A 14983-nucleotide genomic window follows, 5' to 3' on the forward strand; every position below is an offset into this window, starting at 1 on the left:
TCGGGTTGGATTTAAACTTAAAATATCAGATCAAATCGAAAACGAGTGGATTATATATATATTTTTAGGTCGAATCAAATAGGATGTAGGATATAAAATTATCAGATCGGATCAAGTTAACCAAAAACCCAACCCGTTGTCATCCCTATTCATATGTATAATCTTAGGGGCAAATGATAATTTTTTTTTCTCTTTTTTCCTTCTATAAATAATAATTTTTCTCTTTTTTCAAAAACTTTCTTTTCTTAATTTTTCTCTCCTCCAAAGATTTCATTTTCTCGTAAAAGATTCTCATCTTTACTATCCAAAAGTACTCGTCATAAAATGAATTAACTTATCTTAATGATCGAAAGAATCACTGTTGTTTTTAAAGATTATAAGTTCGAGCACCAATAATTACAAGAGTGATTGATCGTTCATTTTTAAATAATTGACAAAATTCATTTATCAGAAAAAGAAAATGGACTGAGCTGTAAATCGTGCAAATGTAGCCGGCCTAAGTTATATAATCCAAAAAATGGCACAACAATGGTCGTTTTCCTAGATCTCGTTTACCAGAGAAGATTCGCCACCACCGCAGGCGCCACTACACTTCTTTAGTTTCGCTTTCATTTTTTTTATCTATAAATCTATCAAACTTTTAATTGATTTGATATTAGTAATTGATCAAATATCAATTTAATTAAATATTAATTGATATTATATTAGGATGGCAGAATGACTCGAATTCGACGGGAAAACCCGAAACCCGATCAAGTTCGGGTTAGTTAGGGTTTGAATGATATCGGGTCGGGCCGGGTATCGGGGAATTTTTTGGGTCGGTTCGGGGACGGGGCAAGGTTTGGGTATAATATTTCGGGTCGGTTTGGGTATAATATTTCGGGTCGGTTTGGGTATAATTAAATATTAATTATATATATAATATTTTATATTTTTATATTAACTATATATATATAATATTTTTGGGTTCGGGTTTGGGTATAATATTTTGGGTCAGGGTCGGGGACGGGGCAAAAACAATCTCCGACGGGGTGCCCCGATAAAAAACCCGTAGGGGACGGGGCGAGCAAAACCCGCCCCGAACCCGCCCTGTTGTCATTCCTATATTATATGGTGGTATTTTTATCTTTCATGATTTTTTTATTATTTAAATAAAATAAAATACAATATACTCATCGTAAAAAATTAGAATAATCATCGATATCTGATTTATTAATAGATTAATGCGGATAGGGTATTGCAAAGGCGATGACAACATTCCTAATCCAATTTGCTCCAACTACAAACGTCGGGATTTTAACTTTTGATATTGCTTAAGATCTAATATTTCATCCCACTAAACAAACTGATTGTCGATACAAAAGACTTCTCAAATTGAGACAATGTGTATTATTGTTTAAAATATATAAACAAATTATTCACATTAGTATGGTATTTACGTTTTTTTTAATACTACTCTTACTTACCTAGAGAAGGGGAGGGACAAAAGAATTTTACTCGTAATAGATATTAAACCTACAACGAGGGGAAAAGAAATATCAATTTGAAAGCTTTTAATCATAAGCTTTATAAATTATTTACAATATTTATGTTTTTTAAAAAATAAAAAAAGTTAATCTAACTAAATAATAATGTTAAACTTTTGAAGTTAAATTATTAAAATAAAAATCAATAATTTATATGTAAAACATAATAAAAAGAAGGCTTATATATCAAATAAATACTTTAAGTGTATTTTCTTTTTCATTTAACTACCTAAAACTTAGATGAAAGAATTTAAATAGTTTAGATACATATTTTGACATAAAATACTTCAGGTACATATTTTTATCAAAAAGATAACTTTAGGTACTTAATTGATTTTTTTTATTAATCTAGGGTAAATACAAAATATTATCTACCATGTTCACTCTCTCAACCATTTGACATTGAACACTCACACCCTTGGCATTCCTAGTGTTCGGATTTGAGACTTCAAGGAATAACAACAGTTCATTTACCACTGAGGTCGTTTGGTTCGTGCTAATTGAAAAAGATAGTATACTTTAAGTACTTATTTGTTATATAAGCCTAAAGAAACGATTCGATAATTTATATATAATAAATTAACAAAAATAATGGTTCAAATTAATGTATTTATAGATAAATGGATTACCCTTCCAAACTTTGCAAAGAAGAGGAATAAAATTCATAACTAAACTACTTAGATAGGGAGAGAAGAAAAATCTAGAAAAGCTGGAATTATCCCAAGAAACAAACAGAAAAGAGAAAGTGGCTCAAGATACCCAGAATAATGACCAAATCCACCTAGAATTTACACTATTAATTACTTTTTATACTAATAAAACTTATCACAAAAAAATGAAGAACATTAGTTAATAACTAGTAGTCTAAATGGCCAACAGCATTGATTAGCACTTGACATTATAAACCTGACATTATTGAACAATAATGGAGAGCATTCCACTCTCAGGGAATCATATCTCAGGGGACATTACCTATGTTGATTTATCGTATTCGGGTCGTTTTCGGTTCAAACCGAGTTCGAATTCTTGTGTGTTTATACATATCGTGTGGTTTGTGTTTGCATAGGGTCACAAGTGCATGGCCCTGGACTACATTCCAGTGCTTCCCGGGAATGGTTGCTATGTTTCCTTGTACTGGTCAAGTTTGTTCTTCTCATTAACAGGGAATTCACAATTCGTTTCAACTCTTTTGATTCCTACTTCAAATTGGCCTGGCATTGAATTGGGGTTTGAAGTGGGTGTTCGAGGGCGCGTGTCGTATGTATTTATCGTTATTACGGACATAACGAATATTATTACGAAATGGCCAAAACCATCGATTACTATTTAAGGCCCTTCTGGCGTGAGAATTTGTGGCATATCAGGCAGCACCACTACCCTAATTAGCCGGTTTTGTCACTTGAGCAGACCCATGGTTTTCACATTTCTTTGTCAAAGTATCTACATATATATATATATATATGTCTGGGCACTTGTGGTTGCACCATTTGGTAGGTTTAGTCCAATCATAAATTCACCATCTGCCATCAATGAGAGAAGAAACAACACATTATCATACCTCACATATGTAAAATCATATTTGTGTCCTAAATGTATAATCTTAAATTGTCTTTATATTTGTCCTAATGTTTTTTTGGGCTGGAAGAGATGATAGATGGCCAGGTTTTTTTTCTCGATAGTAAAAAAAGTTTTACTAATTAACCTAATAGGACATATAAAAGTTTATTTTAGGATTTACGATATTTATTATAGCGTTCAAATAACTTGTCACTTTTAGGTGATAAATTTTCTTAAAAAATATTTTTTTATTCAAACTCGTCATGTCAAGATGATTGGTGTCAATAAAATATATATTTTTATTAAATTTTATCACATCGGGGAAAAATGTTTTAATAAAAAAATATTTTTTATTGAAACTCATCACATCAATGCAACGAGTTTCAAGTCACAGTAATAAATATCATAGATCCCTAAATAAATTAATGCGTCATATTGAGCTAAATAATTAGCCCGCCTGCAGTATTGGACTAAAATTATTGGTGTCGTATTGGACTAAATAATTAACTCACCTATAATATTGGAATAATTCATAGTGCATTATCTAAAACCACACTTAAAGTTTAGTTTTTATTTCATTTTAGTATTCCGTTCAAAATTTAATGTTAAGTTTTCAAAAAATTGAAAATTTAAGTACTAAAATAGACAAAAACTGATAGTTTTGGTACTAAACACGTTAAGTTCAAAACAAAGAGGTACTGAAATGAAATAAAAACTAAATGTTAGGTATAATTTTAAAAAAATTGAAAGTTTAGGTACTATAATGGATAAAAATAATAATTTAAGTACTAAATGTATAGTTACCAAATTTTATTTTAAGGTAAATTATAAATTTCTCTGTTCAACTTTCTTTTCACTCTTATTTTATTTACTTAATTTTTTTAATTTATCATTAAAATTTTAAATTATTTTTATTTTGATCACATTATCATTAACTACTTAACAACACTATAATATGACATATAAAAGTATAATTAAATCGTTTTGAAAATAACTGTTTATACTATGGTGAGAATTGCCCGTCCAGCTCAGTTGGTAGAGCGCAAGGCTCTTAACCTTGTGGTCGTGGGATCGAGTCTCACAGTGGGCAATTCATAATTGCCGGAGGTCTTCCACGGAAGTTGCTCTCAACCTAGTGTTGAGAACAACCTATTACATTACCTCTCCCTTATCCCATTACATATGAGAATAGGGTCGACTAATTTTTTTGTTTATCCTATTGGTGAACTTCCATGAGGTATGCTCTGTGATCTTGTTCTTCTCACCATGTCTGTGATTCACTATAAGATGAATTTAACTTTGCAAGGTCAAAGTATCTTTCCCATGTTTTTTCATCATTAAGCTCCCAAGAATTATATATCTGAATAATTATAAATTACAAGACTCAAAAATAACTTTTATGTTTGCACTCTTTTCCAACTTCTTGTAATGTATAAAGATATACTTTGCCTACTTGTAAATCTTTTGTATGTATTGTGCCTGGATTATGCATTTTTAAGTTTTAATGATTGTGAAACTAGACTAGTTTCACAATTATGTTCCACTTTGTCCTTGTTCTTTTATTCTCCTCCTTTCATTTTTCAATCATCTTGGTTGTTGATGTCCCAAACCCGGAAGAACATTTCCATGGCATTAGATGTGTGTTGAATCAATCTAATGCACCAAACTAATTCATTTCTTGGTTTAATTCATTTATTGTACCAAACTAATTCAACAAGTACTACGTTGAGTATACCCTAGATTTATATTAAAAAATAAGGCATATGTTAATGAGAGTTATAGGACATAGAATGTTGATGAGACATTAAAATGTCTCACTAACCTATTATTATTAAAGTATAACGAACATAAATTTTAATTTTTAATCAAATTCTATGAAATAATTAATATTTAAATCAAGATCGACATTCAAGGTTGTTTATTTGCCTCTTAATGAAACCGTTCAACGTTAAATGCTGAACCGTTCAGCATTCAATGCTGAACCGTTCAACATTCAATACGTTTGTTTTGCACCTCTGAATGATTCGATGCTGACTGATTCAACACAGAAGTACATTTTAAATGATTCAAAGCTATTATCAAACAACATGTCACATTCAGAACTAATTCATACAGAGCCTCTGAACCATTCAACATTTGAATCATTCAGCGCTTAATCATTCTGAAGTAAACATACAACCTCTCAATATCAATCGAAACTATTGCATCTTAATGCGAATGATTATGGATTTGTACAATTTTAAAAGGCCTGTACAATTTGCGTTATGCCTAGGACTGATTTTTCTAGTGAGTCAATTGACAGGAGTAAGTTATTTGCAGCAACCGAAGATCAATCTTTATCCAAGAGAGGAATAAAATACTGTCAAGCCTCCTAAGGATGTGTTTGAAGAGGGAATTCAAACCTGCAAATTCTCTCTTCTTAGTCAATTCCTTGATAAATCACTGAACTTCAGTGTGTGGTACAGAAAATTGAAGATCTACTTTGGGAGAAGTTGGGGATTGTAGAGGATTGTAGAGGAAATGTTCGCTGGCCCTAATCCCTTTGTTTTTTTTTAATTTGTCGATGCTATAACCGACGATCAATTCCTTGAACACAATCCCTAGCCCTTTCAGAACAAGCCTCTGTTCTTTCATTGTTGGTTGCCTAATCTTAGGAGTCTTGATTTAGATATGGCAAAGATACCTGAGTAGGTGCATTAGGGTTTGATATATATCTAGGCATGGTTATCAAGATGTTACTAAATATTAACAAGAATAATATTAAAATATTTGTGTTATGTCAGCAGAGTCGAGATGAAACTTCTTATACCTATAGATATCATCATATCATCCCTGACATACTAGGAGACTTATGAGGTAGATTCCCTACAAGAACTTCAGTCCCTAAATGCAACTCAACTAACTCAAGCTAGAGATCTACACTACACAGACCCAATCACTCGACTCAAGTCCATTCCATATACATATACTATATCATCTATGGATTTTGCATTAAAGCTCTGATTCTAAGGAGTTTAAGAGCAAACCATGTACCAATATAAAGTTATTTACGTAAAAATAAACCTCAACTGCATCAAACAAAAGCCGCCTGATTTCATAAGCAAACTAAGAAAACCCAACAAAGCCATATCCATCAAAGCTTTGTAGACATTTTCACAAGGAATTAACCCAACGATCCTCTCAACAGTTCTATAATCACACAAACAAAATCGTTCTTTTCAGCTTTCTTTCTGGATATTTTATCATCACAGTCATCACGTTAGTGTTTATCATACTATTATCATAATTAAAATTTGGTTGTTACATAAATTATGACGAACTATTCAGTAAAAATGCAAGACGAAGAAATTCAAGTCTTACATTCATGCACTCGATATGCTTTACCAAGACTCGGAAACAAAGACACACAAACATACCAAGACGTACATAGAAGCTAACAACGGGTCATCAGTTAATCTCAAAGCTATTGGAATTGGACTAAAATTATAGATAATTATCAGGCAAATAACAACATCAAACAATCCCAAATCAGGAATGAAAATCCAGACAATAAACAAAGAACAGAAGGATTAAATATAACAAAGCAACAGTCTTAAGCATTTATCTATAAATTTAAACAAGCAAAACAAACATCCAAAAATTCTGAAACACAAGTCGAAGCTAATTTAAACACATAATAAAAACTTAATTCGAAACAAGCATAACCATATTAAAACGAACCATAAAGCTTCTTCAACGGTAACTCTTCTGGAACCTAGCCCTAGCACCTCTTCCTCCGAACTTCTTGGGCTCGCACCTCCTGGGATCAGCAACCAGCAAAGTCCTATCGTACCTGACCAAAATATCCTTAATCTCCTTCTTGCTCTGCTCATCAACGTACTTCTGGTAAAAAGCCACGAGTGCTTTAGCGATGCTTTGGCGGATAGCGTAGATCTGAGAAGTGTGACCTCCTCCCTTGACTCGGATCCTCATGTCGACGCCGGCGAAGCGTTGACGACCGAGGAGAAGGATTGGCTCGACGGCCTTGAAACGTAGGATCTCCGGCTCGACGAGCTCGATGGGACAGCCGTTGATCTTAATCAGACCACGGCCTCTCTTGCAGTACGTTACGGCCACCGCCGTCTTCTTGCGGCCGAAGCATTGCACCGATTCGATTGCTTTCTCCGCCATCGTCGTTCCGATTATGAGTTTCGCAGATAAAAACGACGGCTCTTACCTTTAAGCAAAACCCCCTCGCGTAAGCTTAATGCGTTGCGGTAAGAGATTTATATAAAAGCTTGCTTTACGAAGTTAGGGTTTTCAAAAAGCTTAAAACGATGCGTTTGAGGAGTTCAAGGCCCATTTTATTTTTGGGCTTTAATTGAACTGCTTTGGTTACATTTAAAGGATTGGTATAAGAGCGTACCAAATATAATTGTCAGTCCATACCCAAAAGCCCAATACTAATGCATGAATTTCACACGTGGGAAAAGTTATTGAACTTTTAATTAATAATGATAAATTTTTGGGTAAATTACATGTTTAGTATCTAAACTGTCAGATTTGGTTCTTTTTAATACTTAAGCTTTTAATTTTTTTAAAACTATATTTAAAATTTATTTTTTAGTTTATTTTAGTCTTTGTTTCCTTTTAGTAACCCCTTTCAAAATTTAAAGTTAAGTTTAAAATAATTGAAAGTTTAGGTACTAAAACATATCAAAATTGATAGTTTAGATACTAAGCTCATTAAGTTTTTAATGGTGAAGTAATAAAAAAAATAAAAACTAAATGTTAGGTATGGTTTTGAAATTTTGAAAGTTTAGATACTGAAACAGACTAAAATTGATAGTTTAATCACTAAATGCGTAGTTTATCCTATAATTTTATATCCAATTGATGTTGATATGATCTAGTTTAATATAATTGATTTCTTTAATGAAATTTTAGTTTCGGGTTGGTTCTGGTTTAGGACAGAACTAGGATCAAATATTATGAAGAATAAGCTACTTAAGTTTAAAATAATATAAATTTATTAAGTATTTAATTTAAAAAAATAGAAAGTGATAAAAGTTCGATTTTACATAAATTTAAATTAATAAGAACCTAAATGATATTAAAAGCAAGAATTTGAAAGGATTCTACATACATCCGTCTTCGATTCGGGTCAGATTTTTCTTAAACTTGTTCAAATTTGAGTTTAAAACTCGCTCGTCCTATTTGTTTTTGGTTGTCCCTTGTTCCCATATGTAATGGGGTAAGGGGAGGTAAGATAGTAGGCTGTCCCCAACACTAGGGGTGTATTCGGTTCGGTTCGGTTTTTTACCAAAAATTGAACCGAACCGAAATAAACGGGTTTTCAATATTTAAACCGAATCCGAAATCGAATAGTTAAAAAATTGAAAAAATCGAAACCGGTTTTTTCGGTTCGATTCGGTTTATCGGTTTTTCAATAAAAAAATCACTTGAAACTATAATTTTTTTTTACAAAAATTGCCTATTCGGTTCAATATGGAACAAATGGGTTCCATATGAAAAATCTGAACCGAACCGAATCAAAAAAATGAAGCCTTTAAACCGAACCGAAAACCGAACCGTTTAAAACTAAACCGAACCGAACCGAACCGTTTTACTCGGTTCGTGTCAGTTTTTCAGTTTTCTCGGTTTCGTTGCTCAGCCCTACCCAACACCAGGTTGAGAGCAACTTCCGTAGAAGACCTCCGAATTATGAAATGCTCTCCGTAGGACTCGAGCCCACGACCTCAAGGTTAAGAACCTTGTGCTCTACCAACTGAGCTTGATAGTCATCTCTCGCTCGTCCTATTTGTGATAGTTATAAAAGTGCAATTTTTATTCTTATTTGCATATTATTCGTTAGTTTTTTTTATATAGAAAGTTGATAGTTTTATTAAAAAAAATATTTTTAGAATTACAATAAATATTTACAATCAAATAAATATACAAAAAAAATCTGACTGCATCGACAAACGAACTATAAAATGGGATGGTACTACTGAAAAATCATCGACAAATCGTAACTCAGAGTCAATCGACATGAGAAAACTATCCACGAACGCAAAACGCGTATCAAAATCAATTGAAGGGTCCAAAGGAGGGAAGATCAGCGTGGTAACAAATAAACGTCATCTTGATCTGTAGTGACGATGTCAAATTCAACCATAAGAAAAAAGATAAACGAAAATAACAGTCAAACGACTGAACAAAAACGGAATTATTCTTATTAAAAAAAATTACAATGCCTTGCTAGAAATGAAAATGGCAGCAATAGTAGGGCGATAAAGCGTCGAAAAGAAAAGTATAAATTAATGGTGTGATTGTGATTGTGTGAGCAAAGGAATGTGCAGTGATATCATCCTAAAGAAGATAAAAATTATGATCAAAACTGACAAATGATATTTCTGGTTAAGGCTACCAACTGAAACCGTAGTTATCTGGTTTTTCAAATGCTCTCCAACACAGAAATATATATAGCCTCTCTCTCTCTCGTAATATCCCCACACTATGTTTTGGAAAGGACTACAAGCTCTCATCATACTACATTAACTCGTCAAACCAAACGATTAACCAATCGCCACGTTATGTAAACGACCGCTGTTTTGCCTCACGCTGCTTCTTCATTTTACCGGTCACCATTCAGTTTTGGTAACGAGATTTCTTATTATAACCTTTCTTCCTTCTAAACAGTAGCCTCCTTAGCATGCCGACTCCTTGCTTCTTGCTTGGCACAATAGCCAAAGCCATATCACTGGCATTAGTACTTTCCCGTCTCGAACCATGACATGCTTCTGAAGCATGCAACAGAAAACCTGATGCCTGCAACTTTTTGCGGTTATTGGAGTGGGGAAGGCTTGAATCTTCCGCTTCTTGAATTTTGGGAGACTTGACAACACCTGCTTTGCCACCATCATCGGTTAGCATCCGGTCGTGCAAGGAGAGGCGTTTGTTCACCCTTCTGTTGCTTATGGCGGCCGCGGAAGCACTTGTGTTGGAGAAAACCTTTTCAAAGCTTACTGCATCTCGAGGTGCGGCCAACACCTTGAATTGCTTACCTAGGTTCAGCATTGTTTCTTCGCACTCTGCCAACTTAACTGAAGCCGCTGTAATTTCCCAACCCTGTATGTTCAAAATGCAGACATAATATCAGTGTTCCATATACTTTTTCCATTTCCAATTTGCATATATTGGCTCATGCCTTTAGAACACAAGTAAAACAAAACCACTATTCGAAACAGAAAGTTTGCCATTAGACATTGATATCAACTGTAAACGTTGCATATCAGAAAAATACCGAAGACCAGATTAAATTCTAGTAAGTCAGGCGAAATATAGGCTAACAGCAGAATGACTTACCTTTTGAGATTGCTTCCACTCTTGATTCATAGCTTGCTTCAGCATTTCGTTCTTCGCCACACTGCGAGTTTATGTTCCATAAATCAGAAACTACCGACAAATTTTCTTCAGAGTTCACAGGAACTAAAACTAAGAAGCAGCACTTTACCTCTCTAACTGGAGCTGATGCTCTAGGCATGTAGCTTCTAGCTCTTCACAAGAGCTAGTTTTGTACTCCAACTCAACTTCCAAAGATGAGCACTTTTGGAAGATTTCATTCAGTTTAGCTTTGGCAACAGTGAGCTGGGTATCAAGATCTTCATTAATCGATTTCTGATTTTCAAGCTGATCCTCTATCATTTCCTTTGATTCTTTTAACATGCTAAGTTCTGCTTGTAAGCTTCCAATGCTTCCTTTTGATTCTTCAAGTTGTACTATCAGGGCCTCACTCTTGTTAGTTGGCGATTCCAGCTTGGTTTTCGAAACCTTCAAATCTTCTTTTAATCTCTTGTTTTCTTCCTCCGGGCTACAAGAAATACCATCCTTTTCGGGGATAACACTTGGCGAAGATGATTGTTCTTCAGAAATGTGAGTGAAATCCGATTCTAGTACTAAACCTTGGTTTGCAGAAGCAACTTCTTTTTCACCATGTGAATCATTCCAACCAAAATGCCTTTGATCTTATCCCTTGCTCTTGAAGCTTCCTGTGGAGTAACACAGAAGTTCACAACCCAGTCCAAAGCAAATGAGAGTTCTTCGGCAAAAGTTTCGAGATCAGCCCTTTGATCCAACAGATCATTACATGAACAAAGAAAACGTTGTTGAACAGTGTTTAGTTCCGAACTTTTCCACTGAAAGACACGGACGAAGTAGTTGGCATGACTTGGTGATTGTTTAGGAGTTCGATTTTTCTCTAGGCAAGTGTCAGAAGAATTGGAAGATGTTAGTCCAATTCCTTCAATCAGTTCGATAATTTTACCAATTGACTTGCTCAGATTAGGCTGAAACTGTTGGCCTTTTGTTTTTCCGGCTGAGGTATCGACACTAGAAGCTCCACCGAGTGAATCTGTAGTCGGAGACATGTTTGGAGATTTCCAGCCTATGTAGCCACTAATATGGAGAGCATCAGCTTCTATGGGATGTATTGAGCATGCATTTTTGTTGACATCAGGGGTATTTAAAAGATTGCTACAACCCAAAGCAATTTTGATGTCCTCAAGAATTTCGACTAAACTTCGGTCAGAAATACGTTTGTGCTCGGAGATAGCCTGCAAAACAACCTGAAGCCAATCGAATGGTCTTTCACCGGCTACGTCTTTTGACTGCACCTGTCTTGTATTCCTGAAGCCGCAGTGACCCTGCTCAAATGGAACCAACTCCTTACCATCTGATAAGGCTAATTTTTCCATCTCTACAAAATCGTCCATTAGTCTCATTTCTGGAACTATAATGGCCTTGTGTTCCATTGGATTCCAAAGTCGTTTATCTGACAAAGTATTAGCCCATGAACAAGAAGAGCTATTTCCGTCGATACTGCCAATATCAAAACCGGATGTTATAGATAGTTCACTTGATATTGGACTACTCCTTATTAGCTCCATTGATTTATGTTCTTTAAACAGTTCTTTAGGCTGAATCTCGAGTTCTGTTGCCGGCCTGGATGATGTTTGAGAACACATTGAACTCAATGACTGGATTTGAGCATTCTTCTTGGTCATTATTTCTCTGAGAGTCTTGTTTTCTTCTTCGACATTGCGTAGTTGTTCCAACTGAAGATTGTTACTCATCTCTGCCTTGTCCTTTGCTAACATTTCGACTTCATTCTTCATTTTCATCATGGCAGCTGGACCCGGCAACCTCTTTCGCAGAAGTAAGCATAACTTCTGGCATTCTGCTTCCAACTTGGCGATTTTCTTAGAATCATGCAAATGTTGTTTATGTGCCAAATCGGATGATCGACGGATATATTCCATCTCTTCGTTTCTGATCTCAAGCTCTTTCTCAAGGACATGAAACTCACATTTCAGAAATGCGTTCTCTTTCTCAGTGAGTTCTAATCTATCCATCACCTCACTGAATTCCTCTTCCAATCGAGATTTGAGCTTCCGCTGATCTTCGATCAATTCTTCTTTAACCAGCAGGGCCTTACTCAGCCGAGAATTCTCGACGCTCAACTCTCCAAGCCTCTTGCTTGTGTCTGTCAACTTGTCCTGTAATGCTTTCTGTGCCGTCTCGAATTCACTCGATGTCTTGGCAACAGTATCACGGATCCTTCGCTCCAGCTCGTCTCGAACGAAATTTAGCTGCTGCATACAATCATTCAATGCAACCTCTGAGTGGGTCAACTTTTCATATGCCAATTTCCGCTGCCTCAGAGCTTCATCCAGCTCTTTCTTCAGAGTGATTGCATCTGCTTCAGCCATTTTACAACCTAAAAGAAAAATCATATTTATTCGATCATATTCGAAGAAATATATCGGTCTTCCAATGATCCTACATGACATTTTAGGGAAATGGAGGAGTAAGGATAAATGTATGTCACCTGCATTAGCAACTGGTGCCATTTTCACTATTCGATCTCGGCCTCCCTCCATCGGAATCATCTGTTCCTAGTGAACAAACATGTCGAATGCCGAACCTCGGGTTATCGTCAAAGATCGAATACAAGGATCATAAACATCTCGAAACAAGAATCAAGAAACAAGGGGAGAATTGGGGTTTTGGGGTTACCTCTTCATCAGGTCGTTTAGAATAAATGTCGACCTTGTCGGTAGCAACAACAATCGTCTTCTCCGAAGTTCTTTTCCTCCATAGCCATGTTTTGTGGTCCATGGTTTTAGTTTCTGTTTCGGAACAAAACAAACAAAAAAAGCCGGAATTCACAATGCGATCAACAAGAAAAAGCAGCAATAAAGTAAGCTGTTCAAAGATCAAGCTGGCATCTTAACCCATAACATTCAACAAACACTTGGCGTTCCTAGTGGGATGCAAGCTAAAAACTTTTAAAAAATCACAACGCAAAGAGTGTGATGAACAGATTCATGGCTCTCCCAGTTCTCACCTATGTTTAGGCGGAAAATCAAGTTGTTTAGCAAAAGCTACAGCCTAAAACCGAAGCACTGAACCACCATTTATGGTAAATGAAACACTGCAGAAAGAAATTATTGTAGCTTAAATCACAAACCAGATAAAACCCAGAAATCGAGTAAGAGTGAGATTATGTTGGGTCATTTAAGGGGCACTTTTTTTTAACAGTGGATGCTAGTGCCAGCCACCGACAACCAACCAACCAAAGTTACTGCCAACAAAGGTTGCCATGAAAATGGTGAAAAGGGAGAGTAATAAAGAGATGAGCGGTGATAAAGGAGGAGATTGAAGGTAAAATATGTTTGCATGATGATCAAAATAAAGATCGACTACAGTAGAAAGTGACATGAAAGTGGAGTCGTTTTCATGGAGTGGGGTTCTTAGATTTCCATGATTTGAGAAAAAAGAATGAAGGGTGGTGTCACACCGGGACTCCACGCGCGGCGAAAGAGAGAATGGATGGGGTGGGTCGTAGTTAAAGTTGAGCAAATAACGATAGTAGTTAGAGATTTATTGATTAGGTTCGATTCAGGTTCATCGTTTTATATATCGAGGGCATCGAAAGTAGCAGAATTTGGTGATAAAGTTTAGAGTGAAGATAAATTAAAATTTTAAAATTTAGAAATTAAAATTAAAATTAAAATTTTCAAAAAGTTTGAATGGTTCAATTTATATTTTTTTCAAAAGAATTGTGGTATAATTATACTTTTTAAAATTTAAAGAGGCTTAATAAGAATTTTTAAAAATTATGAGAGGGACTTAATTAAGAATATTAAAAAAATTAATATAAATTTCTAAAAAACTGGAGGGGCCAAATTAAAAATTTTAAAAATTTTAAAGGTATAAACTTTAATTATTCAAATTTTACGAGGGGCAATTGTCCCACTAGTCTTTATTATCTTCCGCCATTGTGCATTGAGGATACCGATTTTGAGGTTTGTATTTATCGTTTTCTTTGTTGGAGATGTTGAGTTATTAGGTTTTGGGTTATCGAGTTTAGTTTGTAATTGGGTGGAAGTTTTGATATAAATTTTATCGACTACATCGATAGTGATATAAAGATTAAAATTGGAGTTTTTAAAGTTTTAGATTTTTTAAAATTTGAGAAAAATTAAGTTTTTTAAATAAATGATTTTAACTTTTTATTTTAAATAAATTTTTTAAAATTATATAAATGCAACACATGTTACTTAATGAAATTTTTTAACGATTGTTATGATTGAAACACTTAAAATCATAATATTTGTATTTTGTAATGTTAAACACCTATATTGAGTGAAAAAAATAGATATATGAATAAAAAATGTGTAATTTTAAAATTTTTAGGGTAAACGTACATTGAGTGTTCAAATCATCAGTTTTGATCCATTTTAATACTTAAACTTTTTTTTGAAATCATATCTAATGTTTAATTTTTATTTTATTTTAGTACCAGTCATTAAAAACTTAATGCGTTTAGCACCTAAACTATTAATTTTAGACTATTT

At 34.4% G+C, this 14983-nt stretch overlaps 1 protein-coding gene and 1 pseudogene across 1 annotated transcript; both read right to left on the bottom strand.

Annotated features, from left to right (window-relative positions):
• Positions 1-6672: 6672 nt before the first annotated feature.
• LOC120175632 (40S ribosomal protein S16) lies at positions 6673-7328 on the bottom strand. Its single transcript, XM_039182239.1, has one exon. The coding sequence runs from the start codon at positions 7251-7253 to the stop codon at positions 6816-6818; it is 438 nt and encodes a 145-aa protein (XP_039038170.1). The 5' UTR covers positions 7254-7328; the 3' UTR covers positions 6673-6815.
• Positions 7329-9515: 2187 nt separating this feature from the next.
• LOC120175627 lies at positions 9516-13797 on the bottom strand (annotated as a pseudogene).
• Between the last annotated feature and the right edge of the window lie 1186 nt (positions 13798-14983).

This window comes from Hibiscus syriacus, unplaced genomic scaffold (assembly GCF_006381635.1).
Source record: "Hibiscus syriacus cultivar Baekdansim isolate YM2019G1 unplaced genomic scaffold, ASM638163v2 tig00112206_pilon, whole genome shotgun sequence".
NCBI lineage: Eukaryota > Viridiplantae > Streptophyta > Magnoliopsida > Malvales > Malvaceae > Hibiscus > Hibiscus syriacus.